Source organism: Syngnathoides biaculeatus, chromosome 18 (assembly GCF_019802595.1).
Source record: "Syngnathoides biaculeatus isolate LvHL_M chromosome 18, ASM1980259v1, whole genome shotgun sequence".
Classification (NCBI taxonomy): domain Eukaryota; kingdom Metazoa; phylum Chordata; class Actinopteri; order Syngnathiformes; family Syngnathidae; genus Syngnathoides; species Syngnathoides biaculeatus.
In genome coordinates, this window is record NC_084657.1 from 19,490,829 (window position 1) to 19,515,293 (window position 24,465).

General features: G+C 42.2%; 3 protein-coding genes across 10 annotated transcripts; 1 reads left to right on the forward strand and 2 right to left on the reverse strand.

Annotated features, from left to right (window-relative positions):
• Positions 1 to 127: 127 nt before the first annotated feature.
• Positions 128 to 12,994, forward strand: LOC133491679 (zinc finger Y-chromosomal protein). 8 transcript variants are annotated; one of them, XR_009792463.1, is made up of 8 exons: positions 128 to 676; positions 3,836 to 3,932; positions 4,182 to 4,496; positions 5,834 to 5,983; positions 6,088 to 6,210; positions 7,543 to 7,686; positions 9,423 to 10,873; positions 12,933 to 12,994. XR_009792463.1 is itself a non-coding variant. In XM_061803127.1 (8 exons), exons 3-8 carry the CDS (start codon positions 4,182 to 4,184, stop codon positions 10,739 to 10,741), a joined length of 1,977 nt encoding a protein of 658 aa, XP_061659111.1. In that variant the 5' UTR covers positions 128 to 676; positions 3,836 to 3,932; the 3' UTR covers positions 10,742 to 12,862. The 8 variants fall into 8 exon arrangements, 7 of the variants coding, with proteins under 7 accessions (XP_061659111.1, XP_061659110.1, XP_061659107.1 ...); XM_061803127.1 differs by lacking the exon at positions 12,933 to 12,994 and having other exon boundaries at positions 4,182 to 4,275; positions 4,350 to 4,496; positions 9,423 to 12,862; XM_061803126.1 differs by lacking the exon at positions 12,933 to 12,994 and having other exon boundaries at positions 128 to 630; positions 4,182 to 4,275; positions 4,350 to 4,496; positions 9,423 to 12,862.
• LOC133491681 (lipocalin-like) lies at positions 12,881 to 17,601 on the reverse strand. Its single transcript, XM_061803132.1, has 7 exons — positions 17,491 to 17,601; positions 14,461 to 14,665; positions 14,222 to 14,361; positions 14,064 to 14,137; positions 13,232 to 13,345; positions 13,055 to 13,156; positions 12,881 to 12,984 (listed from the first exon to the last, which is right to left on the reverse strand). Exons 1-7 carry the CDS (start codon positions 17,523 to 17,525, stop codon positions 12,965 to 12,967), a joined length of 690 nt encoding a protein of 229 aa, XP_061659116.1. The 5' UTR covers positions 17,526 to 17,601; the 3' UTR covers positions 12,881 to 12,964.
• On the reverse strand, positions 17,555 to 22,512 carry zdhhc23a (zinc finger DHHC-type palmitoyltransferase 23a). The gene is made up of 5 exons (XM_061803131.1): positions 22,376 to 22,512; positions 21,690 to 21,836; positions 20,812 to 21,405; positions 20,222 to 20,389; positions 17,555 to 17,925 (listed from the first exon to the last, which is right to left on the reverse strand). The coding sequence occupies exons 2-5, from the start codon at positions 21,806 to 21,808 to the stop codon at positions 17,652 to 17,654; spliced, it is 1,155 nt and encodes a 384-aa protein (XP_061659115.1). The 5' UTR covers positions 21,809 to 21,836; positions 22,376 to 22,512; the 3' UTR covers positions 17,555 to 17,651.
• Positions 22,513 to 24,465: the final 1,953 nt, after the last annotated feature.

Genomic DNA, 24,465 nt, shown 5'->3' on the forward strand with positions numbered 1-24,465 from the left:
CAAAAATATGTGGCTTGGCTCCAGAAAGATGTAAAAAAAAAAAAAAAAAAAAAGTGGTGTTGCAATGTTTGTTTCTCCCCTACTTGGGAGCAATTTAACCTCAAATCCATGTCAATCCAGTGGAAACGTTACATTTGGTTTAGTGCCACAAAATGTTTTGAGTCTACTCGCCAGCGCCTCCTCCTCTAATTCTACGATATGTGTGCAACACTGAGCCTTCCCACCTTCGCCGGAGATCTTCGCAAAATAGAATAACGTCCACAAATGTGTGGTTGTCTCGTGTTTGTGGCCTGTTTTCGTCTACTACCTGCCCGCGTGCTTTCCACCACAAACCCTTCCGCATTTTCCTGCAGCTCTGGGGCTGTGACGTGTCGCGCTGACGGCGGCCTCGGAGCTCGGAGGAGCGGGCGGCTACTAGCATGACAAGATCAGGCTCCAGACGCTCAGCCTTGCTTTGAGTCGAGCTCCACACACGTCCCCCGACCCCTCCTTCTCTGCTGCTCCACGGCCCGCCCAAATAACACCAAATTCCCGATTGAATCTAACCCGACACTGGGGTAAGGAGGGTGGGGGGGATCAAGCGGCCCTGGGAAGGCGAGGAGTGGACGGAGGCCATCCCAACTGCATCTGGTACGGGGCTCCTTGTTGCTCGTAAGGCTGCTGCTTGCCGTGCGAGGTGTGCATATGCTCGTATGCATTGTCTATTTATTTATTTTTTAATTTTATGTATTATTTTCGTGCATGTGGTGTTTTAATGTATTTATTAATTCTTACTGAAAGGCCGCAAAAAGAAGCAGTGTGGCCTTTTCTTCTTAGGCCCAGGCCCAAAGAAAGGCCACAATTTGTAACGGGAATTCAGGCCTATCCTGTTAGCTGACGCGCTAACTAGCTAGTTCGTAAAAGGAGCGGATTTACTTCTGCTTTGCTGACTTGCGCTACGCGTGTATTGTTTCAGCACTTACATGTACAATTTCCCCTCAAAGCTGGTGCCGTAAATAGCGCTCATTTCCATTTTTTACTCTACAAACTTTAATCAAATTACCATTCGTTGTACACGAAGCTAACAAAATGGCGGATGCTAGCGTGATGACAAGTGTGTGTGTACGTGCGTGAGTGTGTACCCAGTTCCTAAAGCTGTTCACGACCTGTGGACTTTCTATTATTTATTATTTTACTCCTATATAGTTCCCGCCGTCTTTGCGTCAGCCTGTACTTAAGAGTTGCTTCATGTACAACGTACATCGTTGCATCTCTGATGGATGAATACTCTGCTATTCTTTATTTAACTTGGCTGTTAACGTGTTGGGTCTGCAACGGTTGTTTCGCTCCCGTTGGTGGAATCGATGTGCTGGCAGACATCTCTGGGGTAATTTGTGTTACAATGTTGTGTAGCATCAATGCCGTCGCTCTCTTTTTCACCTGCAGTTGGGGGGGATGGGGCACTGAAAATGAAATGGTACCCCAGCATCCCTCATCACTGTTGACTCCTCTGCATCTCCATGTGCGTGATGAAGTGTGACAGAGTAAAACGTTGTGTAGTACCGCAGGAAGGTGGTGCTATTTCCCTTTATGAGGCTTTTAGATCGACGGAGACCATCGTGAATCCAAGTGTGATGTATAAAAAAACTCATTCTGAAATTTTGTGTTATGCAGTTATGTTGTCACCCACCCAAACACACAGAAAAACTAAAGGAATACATTGTGACTAATACAGTGGACCCCCTTTATCATTGGGATTTTGTTAGACATACTCCCATAGGTGATGTGTGACATTGAAACTCTGTATAAAAACATTTATACCCCTTCCACATATTAAAAAAAATTCAGACATTAAATGGTCCAAGCAAAGTCTGCCTCAAATTTTTGCAAGAATAATTTTTACTTCAGACTCACCACTACTTCACCTAACAGGGAAGATGATATACTGGAGTGGGTCTAACTGACTAATGGACCACAGCAGCACATCTATGATCACTAACAAGGTTTTGATGTTTGTTTGAGTTTGGATGTATTGTACAACCAATGACGCATTTCCTATCATTTATTAAATAAACAGGACTAAACTTAAACATGTAATAAGGACATTTATACACAAGCTGCTATGATCACAACTGATGCCCAGGCACTCAGCAGTAAACAGGCAAACTGGCTAGCAGTTAGAAATTTAAGTCTGATGACCTGAGTTCACAAGTGCCAACGCTACACTACCATTCCAGGTCCCACCACACACCCATAGTCACATTATTGTGTGCAATGTGAGGATGGGGCAGCCTGGTGGACGGCTGGTTGGAGCGTCTGGTTCACAGTTCTGAGGTATGGGATTCAATTCCCGGCCCCTCCTGTGTGAAGTTTTCCTGTTCTCCCCGTGGGTTGTCTCCAAGCATTCCGGTGTCTTCCTACATCCCAAAAACGTGCATTCATTGGAGAGTCTAAATTGCCCTTAGATGTGATTGTGAGTGCGACTGGTTGTTTTTCTGTGTTCCCTGTGATTGGCTGGTAACCAGTCGAGGGTGTACCGTGGATAGGTTCCAGCACTGAGCATAAGCGGCTCAGATAATGGATGGATGGCAACCCTAAGTGGACAACAGTAATACATCCTGTAATAATTGTACTGTACACTGATCTGATAGGTATTGGCTGTTAATATTTTATGCTGATCGGCTTTAATGTCATAATTCACCAATTTGATCAGTAAAGTCATTGATCGGGTGCACAAAAGACTTTTACTCTACATCGCCATTGTGTAAAGTATATAGTATTTGAATTCAAAAGCCAGTTTATCTTATGTACTTCCTGCCATCGAATACAAGAGCATTTACAAAGTGTACTACTGCTTGAAGTCAACAAAGTAACACTGTTAAATGTGTCAATTGCGATCAACCAGTCGATCATCAAGGCATTTTTGGTCAATTACTTGATGGCTTGATGTCGTACCAAAAAGAAGAAAAGACATCAGCCTATCATCCATCTCGTCGCTTGACTCAGGTTTGGCAGATATGTCGATCGCACGCACATAAAGGCGCCTTCTAGCAAGCTGGCCTTCTATTTACAGTCTCTTTTGTTTTCAGTGATTTGCGCGTGCCCCCCCCCCAACGTAAATCGTGAGAGGGTGGATGCTTGAAAAGTAGATCTTGGGGTTAAAAAGTCTGGGCACCCCTGCTCTAACACAACTGGTCGTGGCAGTTGCCCGCCCTACTGTGAGTCTTGGGTCTGCGTGAGGTTTCTTCCCAAGAGGGAGTTTTACCCCTTTCCTCTGTTGCCTAGTGCGTTCTTACATGGAAAGACAGCCTCTTTTGTGATTTTGTACTATATCAATAAAATTGAATTGAAGTGTAGTAATTGCTGCAACAGGAGGCAAAAATAAGCTGGGACAGGTGGCAAAAAAGACTGAGAAAGTTGAGGAATGCTCCTCAAACACTTGTTTAGAACATCCCACAGTTCAACAGGGTATTGAGAACAGGAGGGTGCCGTGATTGGGTGTAATAAGGAGCTTCTCTGAATTGCTCAGTCATTCACAAGAAAATATGGGGTGAGGTTCACCTCTTTGTGAACAAGTGTGTGAGAAAATAATCAAACAATTTAAGGACAATGTTCCTCGACGTACAATTACAAGAAAGTTAGGGAGTTCATTATCTGCGGGCCATAATTTCTTCAAAAGGTTCAGACAACATGACAATTACATTTGGATTTATACATTTTTCATTCATCATATTGAAACAGGTAAAGTTGGTCAAAGGGTTCCTACTAATGGTATACAGCTAAACCCCCATCCTTTCTAAAATTGCAATTACCCACAGTGTGGATGACCTAAACTTCTTTTATCATTTGTTTTCAGCTCCCCTGTAACAAATGCAGTACGAGGACAATGGATGAGGAAGTCACCAGGCTTTCGATACCTTCTGAAGAGCCTAAAATAATATTACACGGATCGGGTAATGAACCATGATTGTGTTAATACTTGTTTGCACTAGACTAGACTGAAAGTTGTTGGAATTCGGTAGAGAGTTTGGGGGTATTTGAAGAAGCAGGATTCTTAGTTTAGCCAGATAAGTTTTAACTGACATAAGAGTTGATATTGATGCATGCATGACAGTGAGGCATTCAAACTTTTTGATATTTCTTTCCGATAAACAAAATTGCGCATGCTTATCTGGCTAACTGGGTAATCCTGCCTCTTCCAGATGAGGGTGGTGCTGGCGGGCAGGAGTTTGTTGTGGAACTTCAAGAGACTGTGTTGGTGTCAGAGGGCGAGGGTGAAGGCATGGCGGTGCACAGGTTTGCTCCAGACGAGCTAGTCATCCAGGATGCTGTTGAGGATGTGGTATCTGAGTATGTGCACTGCGATGAAGATGAAGATGTCGCTGTAGAAACTTGCGTGATGGCCTTGGATGGTGAGGAGGAAGGCGTTGCCATGGGTGACATCCCCGAAGATGGCCTTGACCCTGAGCAGCAGGACGATGACCAAGATAGCTGTGGCGATTATCTAATGATATCCTGTGAGTCCCCTCTTTCTGCAGTTCTGCTCTTGCTCAATGTTCATTAAAATGTCATTATATTAAGATAAAAAGTTTCTTCTTCTTCTTCAAAAAAGATAAAACACAGGGTTTCTATGCAAGTATGTGAAGTATGGAATTGATTGATTTGAAAATGGAAGCCATATTGTCTGGAAACATTTTGGTTCCAACAGTGTTATCACTTCTATTTTATAAAACATAAAAAAATAGCTAAATTTAGTTGCTTGACTTATCTATACAAGATTCATTTTTGTGCGGCTTTTGGATAATCAGGGGAAAATGAGGCCAGAAAACAATGAAAATCTTTGCTGCGTCTTCCAAAGATTCACATTTTGATCTTATCCCTCCAGATATCACACAATGGGCTGAACGTGTCCCTCTTATATCAAAACTATTATATGTTGATTTAGCCATCCATCCATTTTATCAAGTGTTTTTCTTCCTTCGGGGTATGAAAGGAATAAGAGGCTATCACAACTAACTTTTGCAGGCGGCGTACACTGAGGACTAATTGCCAGATAATTGTGGGGAACATTCAGACAAGCATCCTACCACACTTACCGTTTTATCACTGTACAATTTAGTCTTCATTGACTTTAACATGCATGCATTTGGATTGTGAGAGGAAGCCTGGGAACATACAGTTGAAGCCAGAAGTTTATATACACGCTGCAAAAACACTTTTTTTTTTTTTTTTTGTCTCACTGTCTAAAGTCAAGTCAGACTAAACCTCTTGTTTCAGGTCAGCCAGGATCACCAATGATGGAAAGAATTTCGTAAATCATTTTGTATTTTTATCTCGAGGTGAAAAGTTCACACACAAAAAAAATAGTATGTCTTTAAAGAACACAGGGAACCCCAGATGATGAGGTCATGGACTTATAAGCTCCTGATAGGTTAACTGGCAACATTAGTTAATTAACGGCACACGAGTGAATGTATTTAAGGCCACACCTACAACTTTGTTTACAATCATGGGAAAATCAAAAGAAATCGGACAGAAAATCAGAGAAAATTGTGGAGCTCCACAAGTCTGGCTCATCCTTGGGTGCAATTTCCAGCTGCTTGAAGGTCACGTTTATCTGTTCAACCAATCATATGCAAGGAGAGGTTCAGTCAGCTTCAACTTCAGACAGTGAGACAAAAAATGGAATGTCTTTTTGCACAGTGTATGTAAACGTCTGGCTTCAACTGTAAATGTTTGTAATGTAATTTATTAAACATAAATGAACGTTTAGGAGCGCTGAGAAGTCAAATGTCACCAGCTCCTCTGCAGTAGCTTCTATACTGAAATTTGTCCGCATTGTTACTCTCACTAGTGGATGACGCTGGTAAAATGGTGTCTGAGGATGGGACGGAGGTAACTGTGGAGGGAGCAGTGGAGGACCAGGAAGTGGAAAAGGACGAGGACGGACAGGAGGTGATAAAGGTGTACATATTCAAGGCTGACTCTGGGGAGGATGACATGGGTAAGTGTGTGTGTTAAAACATGAGCCTACAAACAAAGCGGTGGTCTTCCCCAAATGCAAAACAAAAAAGAGAATGCAAAAACCTTTTTTTTTTTGTCCTCCAGGAGAATCAGTAGACATCAGCGATGGGGATATGGAAAACGTGGCATTGTCAGAGTCGGGCCAAACACTTCGAGAAAAGATGGTTTATATGTCTGTCGGCGATTCTCATCACCAAGGAAACCATGGTGAGTGACTTAGAGCAACGGAGTTGGGGTAAGCTTGCCAGCCTGGGGAACCTCACTCTCCAATTCTGGTGGTGGATGAATGCAATATTCTTTGATTTTCTATTGCAACCTGTTTAAGGCTACTGTGTGAAACATTAAGTGCGGTGCTCAGAATTATCCAGTTTCACTTAATTGGTCAAAAACCTATTATTCACCCCAAATATCTTATTTTTATTGTGCATCACTGGCAGATAGTGGTGGGCAGAACAATTAAATACATGTTCTTCCACTAGATGGCCAAAGGTGTAATTAAAAATAAAAACTGTCCACTGACTGCCATTCGTACAACGGAGTAACGGCTTTTTCTTCGATTAAATGATGTACAGATTTCACTCAAATTTAGACGAGTTCATCATTTTAGTGTGCTGTATATAATTGCTGTGACATTTTTGTTAGGTTGTATGCCATGATAGTTTTATGTTAAATATGTGCCTATTTATGAATAATTGATTATATTTTGGTGGACCAACTGGCTAGAGCGTTGGCCTCACAGTTCTGAGGACCGGGGTTCAAATCCTGTCCCTGCCTGTTTGGAGTTTGCATGTTCTCCCTGTGCATGAATCAACAACACTATACACTTTGGTTGGACTGATACAGTCTTGTTACAACCTTGATACGGCTTGTTGGCAGCGTGGCGCAGAGTCTCTGCCCTTTCTCTGAAAATGAGGAGTCACCAGTTCATATCCGAACACATGTGGTCATTTTGTCTTTTGGCAAGACACTTAATTTACATTGCCTATGAATAAAAGAGGTTGGATGGATGGTTCGTGGTGGTTGGAGGGGCCATAGGCAGAGAATCTTCCCTCAGCCTGCTCCAGGGCAGCAGTGACTACACTAGTATTGTACCACCAACAGGTGTGACTGAGTATTGGAGTGATTTCCAACCTTTATGGAGCCAAAGTACATATACAATTGATTTTTTTTTTTTTTACAGCATACCCACACACAAAAATTTCACAAAACACATTAATTAATTACTGTATTTACTGTATTTACTTCCTGCCATCTAATAGAACGACATTTATTTTTTCTGTTGGTAATTATGCATGGCTGGCATAAGTAGATGAATAAAGATACTGTACATTATTTCTTGGAAATAATTTCTTGAACAATTAAGTTAACACCCGAAGAGTACTCACGGCACAATGGTTTCCCCCAGCACAATGGTTGGGAATCACTGGACCTGTGAATGAATAATGCGTGAAATTGTAAACCTTATTTAAGTATCTAGAAAGCGCTCTATAAGTCTAATGCATTATTATTATCATTCATGTATATATTTTATACTCATAGATGTGGAGGATAGTGAGAGCTGTGAAAACCGGAATGGAGCAGCAAGCGCGCTCCTGCACATTGACGAATCAGACGGTGTTGATGAAATAGGCCGACAGCGCAACAAGACCAAGCGGCGGTCCGAACCACGACAAGTCCAAACAGGTACCATGCACCAAGGCAAATTGTCACACTCGGAACATATCATGAGAGGCTAAAATTCTAATTGCACAATTTCAGTGTGGTTTTAGTTTAGTTCAGTTGGGTCATCTGCATTACAAAGGTTCAGAGGCCCCATAAAATTTATTCTGTGCCCATCGCTTCTCTTTTATTTATCAGAGTCTGGATATCAGGAGTGCCAAGTATATTATCCTAGACAAGCCATCCTCATATTTTAACTAATGAGCACCACAGAGCTATTGTAGGTAATGTTGAAGACAGACATCATACATGGAAAAAGGTGACGTGCTGTGGCGACCCCTGAAGGGGACAAGCCGAAAGGAAAAGAGGAAGAAGAAATTGAAGTCAGACATTGACTTCCAAATTAGTGGCCACATTCTGCCATTTTTCACACTGAACCTTGTCCCCATTGGGGGTGCTGATTATCATGCTGGCAATTTCACAGCTTGATTTGAAGAATGCGAGATCTTCAAAACTACAAAGTAGAATCCACTGCACCTTGATTTTTCAGATAATTTTTCCATTCGTATAGTGGTTCCTAAACTTAATTGAGCAGAATTTAAAATGGAACTAACTTTCTAACTTCCTTTACATAAATGTGCATCTTCTTTATCAAATGCGGTTTACTTAAAGGATTGGACGATGCCGACTGATTAGAGGGCCTGCCTCTCAGTACTAAGGACAAGGGTTCAGGTCCAGCCTGTGTTGAGGTTGCATGTTCTCCCCATGTCTGCTTCGGTGCTCTCTGGGCACTCCGTTTTTTTCTCTCAGGGTGGGTCCTGCCTCCTGCCCACAGATAGCTGGGATAGGCTCCGGCACTCCCTCACACGGATATGCGGATCAGAAAATGGATTGATGGAAGATGTTTACTTAAATCTGTGAAGTATTTATTGTAATAAAAAAAAAAGAAAAGGAAACACTGCATTTTGTCACCCATGGAGGGGGCCATGGTTATGACATTGCGTGTGTAAAGTCACAATTTCAAGTGTACATGCGCATCCTTCTGGTTGCTGGTGAGCTAGCGCCGTAGTCTACCATTTGATGTTTAGAGTGGCTGGGAATCACTGCCTTAGTTCAAATAAAGAACAGTAGTGTTCCTCAGCTTTTTTTTTTCTGAAGGGCACTCCTGGTGGTGTCATGAATATGATTTAATCATTTGATTCTCAACTTGTAGGTAAGGACTCGAACGTCGGTCACAGACGTATTTTGGGTGGTACAGCTAGTAAAAAAAATTACATTCACATTGGGTGTATTATTTTTTTCTTTTTTTTTTTTTTGCAATACAGCAGCGTATGAAGTTCCCACGTGGATTATATTAGCTGAGTGACAGGAAATGTTACTCACTTTAGTTATTCCGTAAAAAAATGCTGTGCAACTCACTCTCAGGAAACTATGCTGGTGACTCATTTGAAATTGAATTTAAAAATATAACATAGCTTTTTAAAAATACAGCTGGGATAGGCTCTCGACCCTTGTGATAAGTGGCTCAAAAAATGTATGGAGTTGTGACTTTGCAACAAAAGAAAAATGCGCCTCCTGGGATACATAGTTGAAAACCACTGATAGAAGCTCGTAATGTGAAAGAAGGACCAAATTTTTAGTAATGACCCTTTCAACACTAACTGTAGGTGTTGATGACAATGTAGGGTTATTTTTTTACACAATGTCTTCACTGTCACTGGAGAAAACAATAAATTGATGTTCTTATTCCTTCTTCCCAGCTATCATCATTGGTCCCTATGGTCAACCTCTGACGGTATATCCCTGCATGCTTTGTGGCAAAAAGTTCAAATCGCGAGGTTTCCTGAAGCGGCACACAAAGAATCATCACCAGGAGGTTCTGACCCGAAAAAAGTATCAATGCACAGACTGTGACTTTACTACTAACAAGAAAGCCAGCCTCCACAACCATATGGAGGTGCACGCCCTGAGCAGCAAGGCTCCCTTTGAGTGTGAAATGTGTGGGAAAGACTTCCACCAGCAGGCGGCGCTGTTCTCCCACAGACTGCAGCATCACCATCGGGAGTCCAAGACACAGCAGACCCCCCCACAGCCCGCCAAGACGCACAAATGCAAGTTCTGTGAGTATGAAACTGCTGAGCAAGGACTGCTCAACCGACATTTGTTGGCCGTTCACAGTAAAAGCTTTCCGCACATCTGTGTGGAATGCGGGAAAGGTTTCCGTCACCCATCTGAGTTGAAGAAACACATGCGCACGCACACAGGCGAGAAGCCGTACTCCTGCATGTACTGCGAGTACAAGTCAGCTGACTCGTCTAACCTCAAAACTCACATCAAGACAAAGCATAGTAAGGAGATGCCGTACAAGTGCGAGCGCTGTTTCCAGACATTTGCAGAGGAGGAGGAGTTAAACCAGCATGGACTGACACACGAGGAGAACAAGACCCACCATTGTGCCCACTGTGACCACAAAAGTTCCAATTCCAGTGACCTGAAACGCCACATCATATCCGTACACACCAAGGACTACCCGCACAAATGTGCAGTGTGCGGCAAAGGCTTCCACCGGCCATCCGAACTCAAGAAGCACTCGATGGCCCATCGCACCAAGAAACTCCACCAGTGCCGACACTGCAACTTTAAAAACGCTGACCCTTTTGTCCTCAGTCGCCATATCTTGTCTGTACACACAAAGGAGCAGCAGCAGCAGCAGCAGGCCTCTCCCGTAAAAATCGAGGTCAAGAAGACGGAGCCGCCTTCTCCAGTGGCGTCTCCTAAAAAGTCTTCTCCTAGCGCTTCCACCACATCTGGCCCGCCCACTCGAGTGAGTGCAGCCAGTTTAGCGAGCAGTGTGACTGTGGTTATTGGCAAAGGACAAAAAGAGCGCCGAATTTACCAGTGCCAGTACTGCGACTACAGCACAGGCGACGCTTCAGGATTCAAGCGGCACGTGATTTCTATCCACACAAAAGACTACCCGCACCGCTGCGAGATCTGTTCCAAAGGGTTCCGGAGACCGTCGGAGAAGAACCAGCATATCCTGCGCCACCACAAAGACGTGGTCAAGACAGAGGGATGAGATGGACCATCAAACCCTCAGCACGATGTGCCCACGTGAAACCGTGTGGAGCGGCTGCTGCACTCAGCCTGTCCTGTTGTTTACAGTGAACCCCCGTTTTTCACGGATACAATCCAGACCCACCCGTGAGAGGTAAAAATTTGTGACGTAGAGACCATATAAAATGTTTTAATTTGAAGGGCTGTTCTTTCATCAGACTTGAATGCATACACATATATATATATTTTTTTTTTTTTTTAAACTCCCAAGCATTTGTTCTCACTGTCAAAAAATGGGAGCCTGTCGTTAGTGATGGGTAAATGATACTGACGTTTTGGAGCTTGTGTCCCACTTCTTTAAGCGAGGTGATTTGAAGCGTTGGGTCGGACCTCGTATCAAGGCGCCCGTGTCGTGCGACTGATGACGTTTGACGCTTCAATCACTGAAGCCTCGACGCTATGAATCTTCCAGCATAATTGTTAGGAAAGTTTCAGTACTTCACAAGGCTTCACTTGCCTACCACTAACTATTGTATAAGATCACTTTGTGGAAACAAAAAAAAGTCTTGCTCGCACTGTTCTCCAAATAAGGCAGCACATTCTTGTTCCAGGGTGTTTTTGTCACTTCCAGTTTGTGTACTGTAAAACTGACACATAAACACAGAAATTATCACCCAAACTGATGATTTCTGCTAGTATAATGCTCACGTCTACTGCAAGACACCATACACTGGCCAACAGAAATTAGTATAGATGTTGTGATAATTGTAAACTTTATAACATACACAAACAGCCTGTACAAAAATACTCACAGGCATATATTCTCCCTGCTTCTTGGAAGACATAACTTATTACAGCTTAAAGGGGACCTTCTCTGCTTCTTAATTACACTGCATCAACATCCAGTCGAGGTCAGTGCAGCCCATGTAGTACTGTACCACACTGAAGTCACGGGACCCCGAATTTGGCCTTACCTGTATACTGTAAACGGCCGAAACGATAACTTCAAAATCTGCAAATTAGTTGGTGGGAAGGGGTGCGTGAAATGAACAGCAATATAGCGGGGGTTCACTGTATTTTAACAACCTCATGTCAATTCACATGTATACAGTACACATGTACATAATGACAATGCTCTTGGGGCGCGGCCAAACTCTCTGTAGACTTGCACTTTTACCTGCATGTTCCATGCTCGGGAGTTGGGAAGTTTTGCATGGCAGATAGTGCAAATGTCTGTTTTTGATACAGTTGTTTTTCATTTTTGCAGCAGCAATCACAAAGGTCCTCATTTCATGTATCAAAAACAAAATGCAGACACGTCTCGGACTCCCGGTGTACTTAACAGACCAGTGTGGTTTAGGAACATTTGTCTTACCACTTGACACATGGGTGAAGGTGAATGGCAACTATGTGCGTTTTGACCTAAAGCCTTTTTATTTTTTTTTTGTTTCATGATGCTGAATCCTCCACCTGTGGAACACACTGTGTTGTATTCACTGACATATACACAAGGCTACTTGTGTATTTAGCACACAGATGAGGAACAAACAATTTGAGTTAAGGACACAAAATTGTATGTTCATGGTCAAGTAAACAAATTCTAAAAATTCCAGCTCGTCGTCGTGGATCAGAAAATGCCTAAAGCAGTAATCATAATCAGTATTTTACATGTACCACGGAGAGAAATCCCTATAATTGAAATTTTTTAAATGTTCTGACCCATAATTATCTCTTAAAAAAATCAGTTTTCTGTCAAGTTGTCTCTGGAAAAACCTTTTTAACTGGCACGTTAGACTAGAATTAGGCAAATTGTCAAGCCTTCTTTTTTTCCCCCGCCAACACACTTTGCTCTTACCAGAAGGGAAAAAAATGTAAATGTTTTTAGAAGAAACTTCAGAAGACAGGTGCTTGTGGTGTACTTTTGACACATTTCCTTTTTTTCACGCTGTGATTGTTTTTTTTTTTTTTTTCTAAATATATTTATTTCATTTACAAGTTGTATAGTTATGTGTAACTAGACTTCTATGGGGCGTAAATTATTCTTTTGTATACAAATCTGTATAAAGCGTGTAGTTGTAAACACTTGATGAAAGTGAGCTGTCATCCTGGTTGTATGTTGTATTTGTTAAAAAAAAAAAAGGTAATAAAAAAAGTATTTTAACTCTTTGACTTTTATTAGCACACATTCATTAAGTTTCCACTCATTTTGACAGCATTGTTGGGTTAAGCTGAGGGTGGCAGGAAGCTATGCAGCTGGGCACTCCCCTAAATGAGGTAAAATAGTGATGATGTAGAATGTGTAAACATGAATCATTCATATTGATCTTGATAATACCATTTTTGGGGAGGAACACAATATTTTCAGCTGGGATCCCAGTTTCCAGGGAGAACTGCCTGAACTTCTCCAGCAGATCTGGGCTGAGATCCACGCCGCGACCTGCGGATCCACATGAGGTTAGTCCTCAATTCGGTTTACCACTCAAGTTTTTAATGCGACAATCGAGGTTATTACCGTATAGCTTGTTTACAATTGTGGGATGATCCCCGTCTGTCCTTAAGGTGTGAGTCAGGGCGTACTGGTCATATTTCACGTCAACCATGCGCATGTCGTTCTCATTGCCCCAACCTGATGTGCGGGTATACATAGAGGGAGTGAGGTGATGTCGTTGCACAAGTGTAAGCACCCTCATCACTGGGATGCAGCTCTTTAGAATCAACCAATCATATTCAAATGTGAAATGGTAGTCAGAGCACATCAGAATTTCAAGTGCCGCCAACCCCAGTTGTTTTTCCAGAAACTGTTTATAATTTTTTTTTATTTTCTAGCAGAGGCCTCAAAGTTTTGCGCTCACGCTGATTGCTATTTGAAATTGCTCAAATTCCCTTCAATTTGTCAAAGCCCCCAAGTAGGTGCTAAAAAAAACCGCACGATACTGAAACCCTGTGCCGAGGCCAGCCTTTTTTTATATGGGCTCCTGGCTCATACAAAACTCATCTTAGCCCACAGTATAAATTCACCATCAAATAAATGTGAATTGAATGTTATCATTATTACTTAAAAAATGCAAACTTTGTGATAGCTCACGCTGTAGCATTGTGGAAAAAAATTGAAAATAAACCTCTCTGTGTAAACAAGCAGCTTCAAATATAACTGGTTTTCAATAGTGTCAGACAAATTCATCACTACCAGTACCATGTTTCAACCCATCATTGTAATTCCAGGGGTCACTGTTTCAGGGCAAAACAAAAACCCAGAAATTCTAAATCTAAATGTCTTTTTGCAGTCTTGCTGTTTGACAGTTATGTAACTTTGTCTGAAATGTGCTGTACGTTATGAAACTCACTTGTGTATGTGAACTTTCCCGGCATGTCTGTCTTCTTGGCCAGGTTGTTCAGTCTCCAACATGTCCCGTCAGATCTGCACCGAAAAACAACAAACACATGGTTAGCAATGCCACCCTTTCCCCATTTCAATACAAATCCAGTACTCTGTCTTGCTCACTTTAAACTTGCATATGAAATATCCAGGTCACCATCTGCAGTTGGGTTGAGCATGGCTGTGCCCATTTTCATGGAGGCCCGGTGTTGGACAAACCATTGGCCGTTAGAGGCAAAACCGACCAGGTACCACTTCCCTGCCATCTGTGGGAACATGCAAAACATCCTGAATGGAGCTGTTGACATAAAAAAAACCAAAAAACAAGACAACAATTGTCTTTACACCCAGTCGTGACATCTTACCCCGTGGACATTGAAGTCAGCTTGGGGAATGACTTCTGCGGATGCCCCGAAGGCGGCCAGCGCGGCCACCAACACGGTCACCAGTAAGACCATAGTAGCCGGATGGGGGTCGGGTGATGATGGAGAGTGAAGAGCACAAAGACGAGAATGTCTCCCGGTAAAGCTGTGCCTGTCTTTATATAGTGAAGGGCTCACTTTCTCTCCCCTGCAAGCACAGACACACACACGCACACTTGCTATTCCACAAAATGGTATCTGGGATGAGTCCAAACATGTTCATGCAACCACAATTTTCACACTATCAGGGTTCGAATTGAGCAAAATTTGCACGATAGTGACAGGAAAGAATGACAGATTAGGGTTCACATGACACACATTGCCTTGGATACCTCAGAATCCCCTTAGTTTCCCTAAAAAATAAAAAAAGAGAACAAAACATTGGCTCCCCTCTGGTTTGTTCCACTGCATGGGAGTACAGAATAAAATTGAGCTGTCAGCAGTTTCAACACAAACTGCTTGACGCATGACAAAATGAATGTCATGTGGTGGATTGGATTGCGTACCGGTACTGTGTTTTTATGTGGTACTCCGGTAATGTTTTTGCCACACCATTCAACCTGGAATCACACCCATTTCCGGCGTCGACTTTAAAACAATGCAGCTTGACTCCCCAAACAGTACACAACCCGAGTCTGAGTACAGGGCGTTCCAAAAGTCATTACACTTATTTCAAAATTTTATGTCATTGAGGCCATAAGTATTTGACACCTTATGCTTTTGCAGTTTTTGTAGGCATGTATCCATCCCTTGCCTGTGGCTCACCAACTGACTTAGAGCATTGCAAAATGATCACGTTACAGGACGTTTTTTTTCTGTTCCCAGCTGGAGCTCAGCACCAGGTCTGTGACACTGCGCTATTTACACTATGCATGGCAAGTTTCTCCAAACCGTATATGTTCCAAAAAAAAAAAAAAAAAAACACAGCTGATGTTCTGCTGCTATCATCATATAAAATAACAAAACTCGTAGAGCAGGCTTTCTTGCAAAAGCCAAGGAAATCTTGAGGGCTGCGCTGAAACTGAACATCCACAAAATGTCGATTCAGCAGGTTTTTCGGACCGTTCTAAAGCTTTAGCCGTCCCGACTTCAGGTAGTTAAGGGCGGAAAAGGAACAACAGGATGTTGACAAAGATTATCCTGCTCCAAAAAAAAGACAAAGATCATTTTTTTGCATAGCCATCATGGACCACATATAGTATTTGAGGGGAAAATGAGTGTTGACCAAGTAATTTAAAGTGTCCTGTAACAAGGTTGTAGTTGAATGAGTTCATTGAATGAAAGCTAATGAAGTAGTTTGAGGAGCTCATATTTTGGGGGAATGTAAAATCATTTCTGCCCGATAAACGTTACTGAGAATGTGCTCATTCTGGCGTCAAATAACAGTTTTTCGGCAAAAGTTCATTTTCATACAAGAGTGCCAGGTTTTGCGAGGAGCTTCCAGGACCAAACCATCTGGACACACTTTCTACTGTATGAGCCTTCATATGTTTGAGATGAAAACTGCATTTGGCAACTCAGACATCATTCATGTTTCCATTTGGCAGACACGTCGCAACAGCCTGTGTGCACAAAGTGGGTTCAGGTTCCGAGTACATTGGAGTGAATGCATTCTTGGTTGTTTTGCAATGCAGTACATTCTTGTAAAAATTGATTTTTAAGAAAATTCATATTTGTGTCAGTTTTTTTTTTCGAGTGATTTTACATAAGTATAGATGAAATGAAATATTTTGTCAATATAGTCAGCCAGATCTTTTGTGAATACAAAGTCCTTTTAGCATTGTCCAAAAGTCCTGTTTTGGTTTTGACTCCTCCTTTAAAAAGACAATTCAAGCAAGTTTTTTTCTCATGTTTTGGGGATTTTATTGTGGTAGCTGTCACTGGCTTGTAGGGTTAAAAGCCTTTGTGGTACATATATTTTCACAAGCACACTCCACTTTGTAGTTCAAAATTCATTGTGAGTTCAGTAAACATAAAACCGGTAATGGCTTTAGTACGTGTGGCTCAGTACCTGGAAATGGACGCACTGATAAAATCACATACAGGTCCAGGTACAAAATGTCTGCATTGGTGGGACAGCGAATCTTAATACAAGCATTTTTTTTTTTGGGGGGGGGACTCTTTTTTTCTACAAGATTTAAAAGAACTCATAAACATAAAAGCATTAATGTTGTGGCATCAAATCAAGGCACTTACTAATCATCCATTCAGATTGCTTTAATGTCATCTCAACTCTATACACTCAGGCACTCGGTGTCATATGTACACGATGCATGGAGATTGCTACGGCATGCTTTGATGCGTCACTTCTTTGAGTTAAAAAAAAAAAAATCTACATAACTGAGTGAAATAATCCCATCGCCACTTCATTTTGTTGGGTACAGCAAAATACAAACAAAAAGGGTTCAAGCAATAACAGTGCAAATAATACTCCCCTTGATCATCTGATTATCTACAATTCATTTGTCTTCTTATTGTTATCATCTGTCTACTGTATAACTGCAAAATATGTAATTCCAAAGCAAATTATGTATGAAACAATACTGTCAGAGGTATTCATTTAACAGTTTGTTTTTTTTTAATGAAGGATAGAACACTACATCATACATGGAGCTGTCCTTAAAGTTTATCCTCTCTCATATGGAGTCAGCAAACAATAACTAACTTGAAAAAAAAAATCATACATTCATCCACATGGTGATAAAACAAAGGGATTAATAGAGGGGCAGAAAAAAAAAACGAGTGCATTGACTTGGACTTTACATGAAGGCAATGTATCGATTTAAACAGTTTCCTCCACCCGTACCATATGCATTATAAAAGGGACAAAGAGCACATTAAATATCAACCTCACAATGTTCAGACCATCATTAACATATTAATAATTCAAGGTGTGTAATTACCGCATGACTGTAAAAACAGTCATGGCGGATGTCTATATGATGAAGATGTTAAATCGAGGTTTATACATACAGTAATGTTCCAGTCAAGAGTCTTGTGATAGCCATGTTTTGTTTCAATATTGAGATATTCAATATTTAATTACAAAAAACAGAAGTACCATTTCCTTTTTTTTTTTTTTAAATGCACAAACTCTACAATGGCAATGTTGTGTTGTAGCCAAGGATGTGAAACTAGACCAAGTCAGGGGGGCGGGATCGAGGACACAAAGAGGCATCGGCCATAGTGAGGAAGTCAACCCAGTTCTGGTAGAAGCCTCGCGAATATGTTCCCGTGGCAACGGCGAGACCCCACATGCGTCTCTGGCCCGTTTTGTTCCTCAAGGCCAGCTGAGCCTCCCGCTCTGTCACGTTGAAGCTGATGTTGACCACCTGTGCCACCAGTAGATACAGCAGGCCCCCCGTCACTATGACGCTGTACCAGGCGCAGGTGAAGCAGAGCGCTGAACTAAACACATCGACAGAGAAGGGACATGAGAAACAACGGGCTGCAGTTAAAAATTAATTGAAGGCTAGAATGGGGTTTAGTACATCACTATATCAGGAGTGACAAACTCATTTTTGTCACGGGTCACATACAAATGACATTTATGAACTAGTTTTGGAAACAGAAATCAAGGGTAATATTTTTTTTTTTCAATTGTTGTTGTTTGGTAATGTAAAAATGCTTGTAATATCTCAATGCTATCCTTTATGACACGACAGTTTGAGATTTTGGTGCAAATTTGAACCAAAAAAAAAAATCATGGAAGTTGATGTACATGATTTGCCTTCGCGGGCCACATAAAATCATGCGGCGGGCCATATCTGGACCCTGGACCTTGAGTTTGACTCCTGTGCTATATATGATCACTGTGCAAACATAAGCCTGATTGTTTTACGGTGGTCTTATGTAAAGTTCAGATTAAATTTTTAAACAGAACAGATGGGCCGGGACCTTCATATAGTCCTGGATTTTTCCGACATTTATTTTCATGCACATATGTAAAAGTTGTTTTAATATTAATGGAGTTCTTATTTTAACTTTCTCTTAATAATCCATTTTAATTATAATGAATTGGCCAGTTATTTGATGCAAAATATTAACGGTTACATGAAGCATGTAAAATTGTTTGTGACTTACCCCCCAGGATCCCACCACCTGTATTTATTTTGCACATACTGTACAGAAAGTGTCATCTTCAATTCCAAGTAACCTCTCTTAGAAAATTGTTGATGAGTTCCATCCTGCTTCAAAGACTCTCCCATCATCCCGGTCCTAACAAAACTCGATCTCTCGTCTGAATGACTACAGCCCCGTCCCTTTGACATCTGTTGTCATGGAGTCTTTTGAATGCCCCGCGCTGGAGCGTCACAGGCCCCCTGCAGTTTGCCTACCGAGCAAATGGGTCCTCAGATGATGCAATCAACATGGGATTGCGCTTCATCATAGACTGCACGTGGACCTATCTGAGGATCCTGTTCGTGGACTTTGGGTCTGTGTTCAACATCATCATCATCATCCTCAAACTCCTTTCCTCCAAGCTTCTTCAGCTTAGCGTCTTTCTTGCCATCTGCCAGTGGATTTACTGCTTTCTCACAAGTAGGGCACAGCAGGTGAGGCTGAGGGAGGCCACCTCGTCGACACGAACCATCAGCACCGGAGCGCCACAAGGTTGTGTCCTCGCTCCGCTCCGCTTCTCTCTCTACAGTAACCACTGCACCTCAACGCACCTGGCTGTCAAACTGCTGAAGTTTGCAGGTGACATCACAGTCATTGGCCTCACCAAAGACTGTGACAAGTCTGCATATACAGGAAGTGGAGAGGGTGGAGCTGTGGTGCTATTGTCACAACCTGGAGCTGAACAAGCCAAAGGCTGTAGAGAGCATTGTGGACTTCGGGAATTGCATCCAACAGTACTGCTTTATATATAACCGTAATAACATTTTCTCCCCACATAACCTGCAAACACAGAAAATGGGAGTCCTTGTTCTTATTCTGTGGATTCTGTTGGCGGTTGGGAAACCATCTTATTGGCTGGCATGCATTGATGCCACCAACCAATAATGTCATTGCACTGCAAGGAAACGACTGTGAATTTTAATATTGGTTGCGTCATTGTTTTCTACACCCGTGTTAGGAGTTTGAATAGCTTGTTGAGACTTTGCTTTTATCTCGAGACTCGGGTGTCACGGTGGATCAGCTGGTAAAGTGTTGGCGTCAGTTCTGAGGTCCCGGGTTCAATCCCGGACCCGCCTGTGTGGAGTTTGCATGTTTTCCCCGTGCCAGCGTGGGTTTTCTCCTGGCACTCCGGTTTCCTCCCACATTCCAAAAACATGCAGCATTAATTGGACACTCTAAATTGCCCCAAGGTGTAATTGTGACAGTGTTTGTCTCGATTTGCCCTGTGATTGGCTGGCAACCAGTTAAGGGTGTACCCCGCCTACTGCCCGTTGACAGCTGGGATAGACTTCAGCACTCCCGCGACCCTTGTGAGGATAAGCGGCTAAGAAATGGATGGATGGATGGATCTCAAGACTGTAAAAAATGAGCCACCAAAGCCTCTTATCTTGAAAAAAAAAAAAACAAAAAAAACAACTTGTAAATAAAGACACTCATATCTCGAGGCAGCACCATATTATAACATTTGCAAGTGCCAAGACTGTATCCTGGAGCCAGAATGTGTTAAGGTGGAAACTAACAATGTAGCTCCGCATTCCCAAAATGTCGATTTTACTTGTACTTCGGTAGCCAGTGTTCATACCTGGACTGACTGTAGACACCAGGGCAGTAGAAGAGTGCGCCGACTTGATACTGCTGAGGACACAAGCTGTGCAGCACCAAAGCAATCCCATACACAGACGTCAGCAGGAACACACACAGCGTCAACAGGAAGCTGCGGTGGTTACCCTGTCCTACACAACTGTTTATCCTACAACATAGTACACACAACATTGACACCTTGCGTTACCACCCCCGCGTGATATATCAAAACTTTGTGGGAATTCTAAGAATATTCAAAAGTAATGAAAACATTGTAGATTTTAGCAATGGATTGTAAGCTGTTATTTCTGACATATAATTGGTCAGTTTAAAATTACAATTTATTTCTTTCGTGACATTTGACTGACTTGACTTGTTAAATGGTGAAAAACAATGTTCTTCAAATAATTTCTGGAGCATTTCCGATCCCTGTATTATTGTAAAACAGAATTAAGTTGATTGGATAGTTTAATTTACTACATTTGATAAAGTAGGCTTGAAAATGTGAACATTGTGGACCTGAGAAGATTTGTAGGAATATCAGTTTATGAAGTCAGTGATCTGTTGTAAGTCGACTCGAAAGACACACACCAGACACAGTGGTGGTCCAGGCGTTGGACACAAGCTCCACATGTTCTACAATGTCCCGCCCGGGGTGGTCGTGCAATTTTGCACACAGGACACTTGCTCCATTTTCCACTTGGTCTTGATACTGGGAAATCAGAGGTTTCCTCTGACTGAACAGACCCAGTGAGATGTGGCGAATCCTCAGTGTCCTCCTCACGTGTAGTACTAACGAATCCTGGACCCCTCTTAGTCCGAACCAGAGAGACAATAGTAAAAATCACCCCCGCGGTCACAGTGCATAGCTGCATGCGACTCACATCTCCTCGAGGTACAATCTCAGCGATGAAGAGGTAGTACATGTAGGCGAGAGAGTAGAGAGCCAACGTGAGGAAGAATAGTGTGCGTCTCTTCCTCTTGTGGGTGGCGTAGTAGAGCCAGAGCACCAAGCCGGGAAGCGCTGTCAAGATCATGATGCCCAGCAGGTAGTGCAGCGCCGCCACCCTCATCAGGAGAGGCAGCAGGACCAATGCAGGAACCAGGGAGATTTCCAAGTTGTCAATCAAGGCCCTCAGTAGAAGTGAATGACATCCACTCTTTGGGGCCTTGTCTCTCAGCCATCTAAGAGATGTAGAAAAATAGATGAGCAAACAGACAGGCTGACCAAAAAAAAAAAACCCAGACAAACAGAGATATCCAGATGGATGATGGATGGGGTCGGATAACAGGTGGACAAATGTATAGATTCGGGACAGGTGAATGATGAGTAGAAGTGTCAATGGATAAAATGTAGTAGTGGCCATCCATAAAGGTCAGTGGGCAGACATTACACTGCCGCGACGTGAAGTTTAGGCATGCAAATGTGCACACTCTTAGACACCCTGCAAAATGCATCTCCTCCATACCTGTTAAATGCTTCGTCCAGGTCCTCACAGTCACAACCGCACCCGAACTGGAATACGTCGCATTCGCAGCAACACATTGGATCATCTGGTTCTGGAGGTTTCAGCTTCTCCCATTTCATCGTGGACAAACAACCGCCAAGTGTATCACTTTAGGACAAACAATATGATGGGCATGAGTTCATTGATACATTGCAGGATAATTACCTGGATCCCACGGGGTGTCTAAAAATATATATGTACTTAAAATTATCCTTTGGTGCTTTCAATGTAATTTGCCGAAACAAGGCCACTGTCTCCAGAGGGACAAACTATCTGGGCTAATAAAGTCCTTTGAGATATTGGCCGCTTAATGTATGTTATTTTTGCATAGTATTTTGTATTATTCAAAGGTCACCCTCAATCATACACTCGCTAGAAGTATTTAAATGTTAAAATATTGGTATCTCTCAATGTGATAGTCAAAATAAGCATTTTTATCTTCGTATAGGCAGAAGGTTTGATACAATTAGAAAGCTGACAAATTACTCACTGAGTGTATTTATGATCAAATCAGGTTTGCGCGCCACATACAGGTAAGTATTTTTTCCCCAGCTTTACATTCAACGTCTAAACATTACCTACATATTGACAATTCCTTTATTCCTATTTGCCCAAACTGGGACAAATATATTCACTTTCAATCTTACCTCTTGTCTCCAAACGCGAAATCAAATGCCCTCCTGAGGAAAAAATGTGCAAAAGCATCTGTCGGCTACAGCTCCTTGCGTGAGTGGATGAAGAAGAAGAAGAAAAGTGCTAGTAGAAAAAAAATCAAAGAAGAAGTCACCCCTCTGCTGTGGTGCCTCCGTGTCAAAGCTGTGAGATGATTGTCATTTCCAGCATTCCCATAGTGGAAATCCGATATCCCATCAAGTGTTGCCCTTGCTTCCTCACATGAGTGTCAAGAAGTTATTCTTGAGAATATTTAACCTACTTTTGTCGTACTTGGCATTTCAGACGCCTGTATTAAAAACTCACTTTGATTGGCGGATTCGTGCTGAGGCGCTCAGCAGCCCTTGTGGATCCACACTGACCCGACTTCAGGACAAAGCTGCAAACTATTAGCCACATGACAGGCAGTTAGTAGATGGACATAGAGTGGAGTGATGATCCACAGGACAGCTCCACCCTCCGGGATCACATTTCCTCCCCAACACAAGCAACCTGACCTTGCCACTTGCTCATAGAAAACTCTGGAAGACCGTGTGTGTGTGAGCCTGGTCCACTTGTTGGACTGAAGTTAGGAGTGTCTGTGCATTCCATTCTGTGTAATCAGTGTCACAACAATAACCTGAGCTATTGCATGTCCGGGATCTTTTACTTCTCCCAATCTTTACAATCTCACATTAACATGTATTTCATCCTCTGGATCCAAACTTACAATACATTAAAGCCTTAAATTGAATCGTCTATGGGCAATGTTGCAAAAGGTCATGTGTTATTATACGATATAGCAACGTCTTTATTAGAATACACATGCACAGCAAAGGGCGGTGCGGTGGAGCTGCTCACAGTTCTGATGTCCAGTGAGATTAAAAATATTGTAACATCCTCAAGTGTAGAAATCAAAGTTAACCGCTGTGAACCCAAACTACATTAAAGCACAAAGTAAATTAAAGTGTGTGGAGTCTACATGTTCTACTCATGCTTGCATGCGTGAATGCGTGTCCGTAGTGTATGTGACTAGCTGACAACCAATCCATGGTATTCCTGACGTCTCCCCCAAGGTACAGTGGAATAGGCTCCGTCTTACCTGCAATCCTTATGAGGATAAGCACTATAGAGAATGGATGAGTGGCGGTCTACTCCTAGCAATGCAGTACACAAGAAAACGAGCAGCGACCAGTTTTGGGAGCATTTGACAGTAAAGACTTGTAGCACTGTTTATTTATGTATATATTGGTTCATGTTTCTTCATTTTATTTCTGTTTTTTATTTATTTGCTAGTTTGTGTGTTTATTTTAACTGTCACCCTACTATGGACGGTAACTTCCATTTAGGTGATGTCAGCACAGCAAATGCAATGAAGTGTAAATCAGGACACACCCAAATTTTTCTTTCAATTTATCACTGAATATCAGAACATCATCTAAAAAGGACCATGTGCTTTACGAGATAAAGGCCCGAGCCTTATGAGGTCACTGAAACCCTTTTAATGTCCATGAGTGTGAGTCTGGATGGACTCAATCAATGCAGTGCAAATCTGCTGCTCTTGCTCCTGTGGCTTTGTGCCTCCATTAGTCTTGATGGAGCCCGGAACTGGAGATACACAGGCCGCGCTGTAATCTATTTTAGAGGAATTACTGCCGCAATTTGAACGAGTGAGCTTGTGACGAGTGGACCAGAAAGATGGAGGATTTGCAAGCAGTGTGTGTGTGTGTGCGTACGTGTGTGTGTGTGGTGGTGGTGTTGGTCAGAGCTTGTGAAAGCTTTGACGATTTGGATCATTTCTGGGTTTTGACACTTGGTCCACAATGGGCCTTCGTTTCAGGTCATGAAGTCCTAGTAATAGAAAAGTTAGAAAGTTGAAGGATAGCTGTTCATTTTTCAAGTCAAAAATACAAATGTATTGAATATTTCATAATACAAGAAGCCACTTTGTATGAAAAATTAATCTGCTAAAATAGTTTCATGAAAGGTTTTGAAGATTATTGCTGAAAATGGGAAAAGACAAAGCTATGTAGCAGGCTACTGAATTGTAGAGACTTCAACATTAGTTTTTCTTTATTTTGGGGTG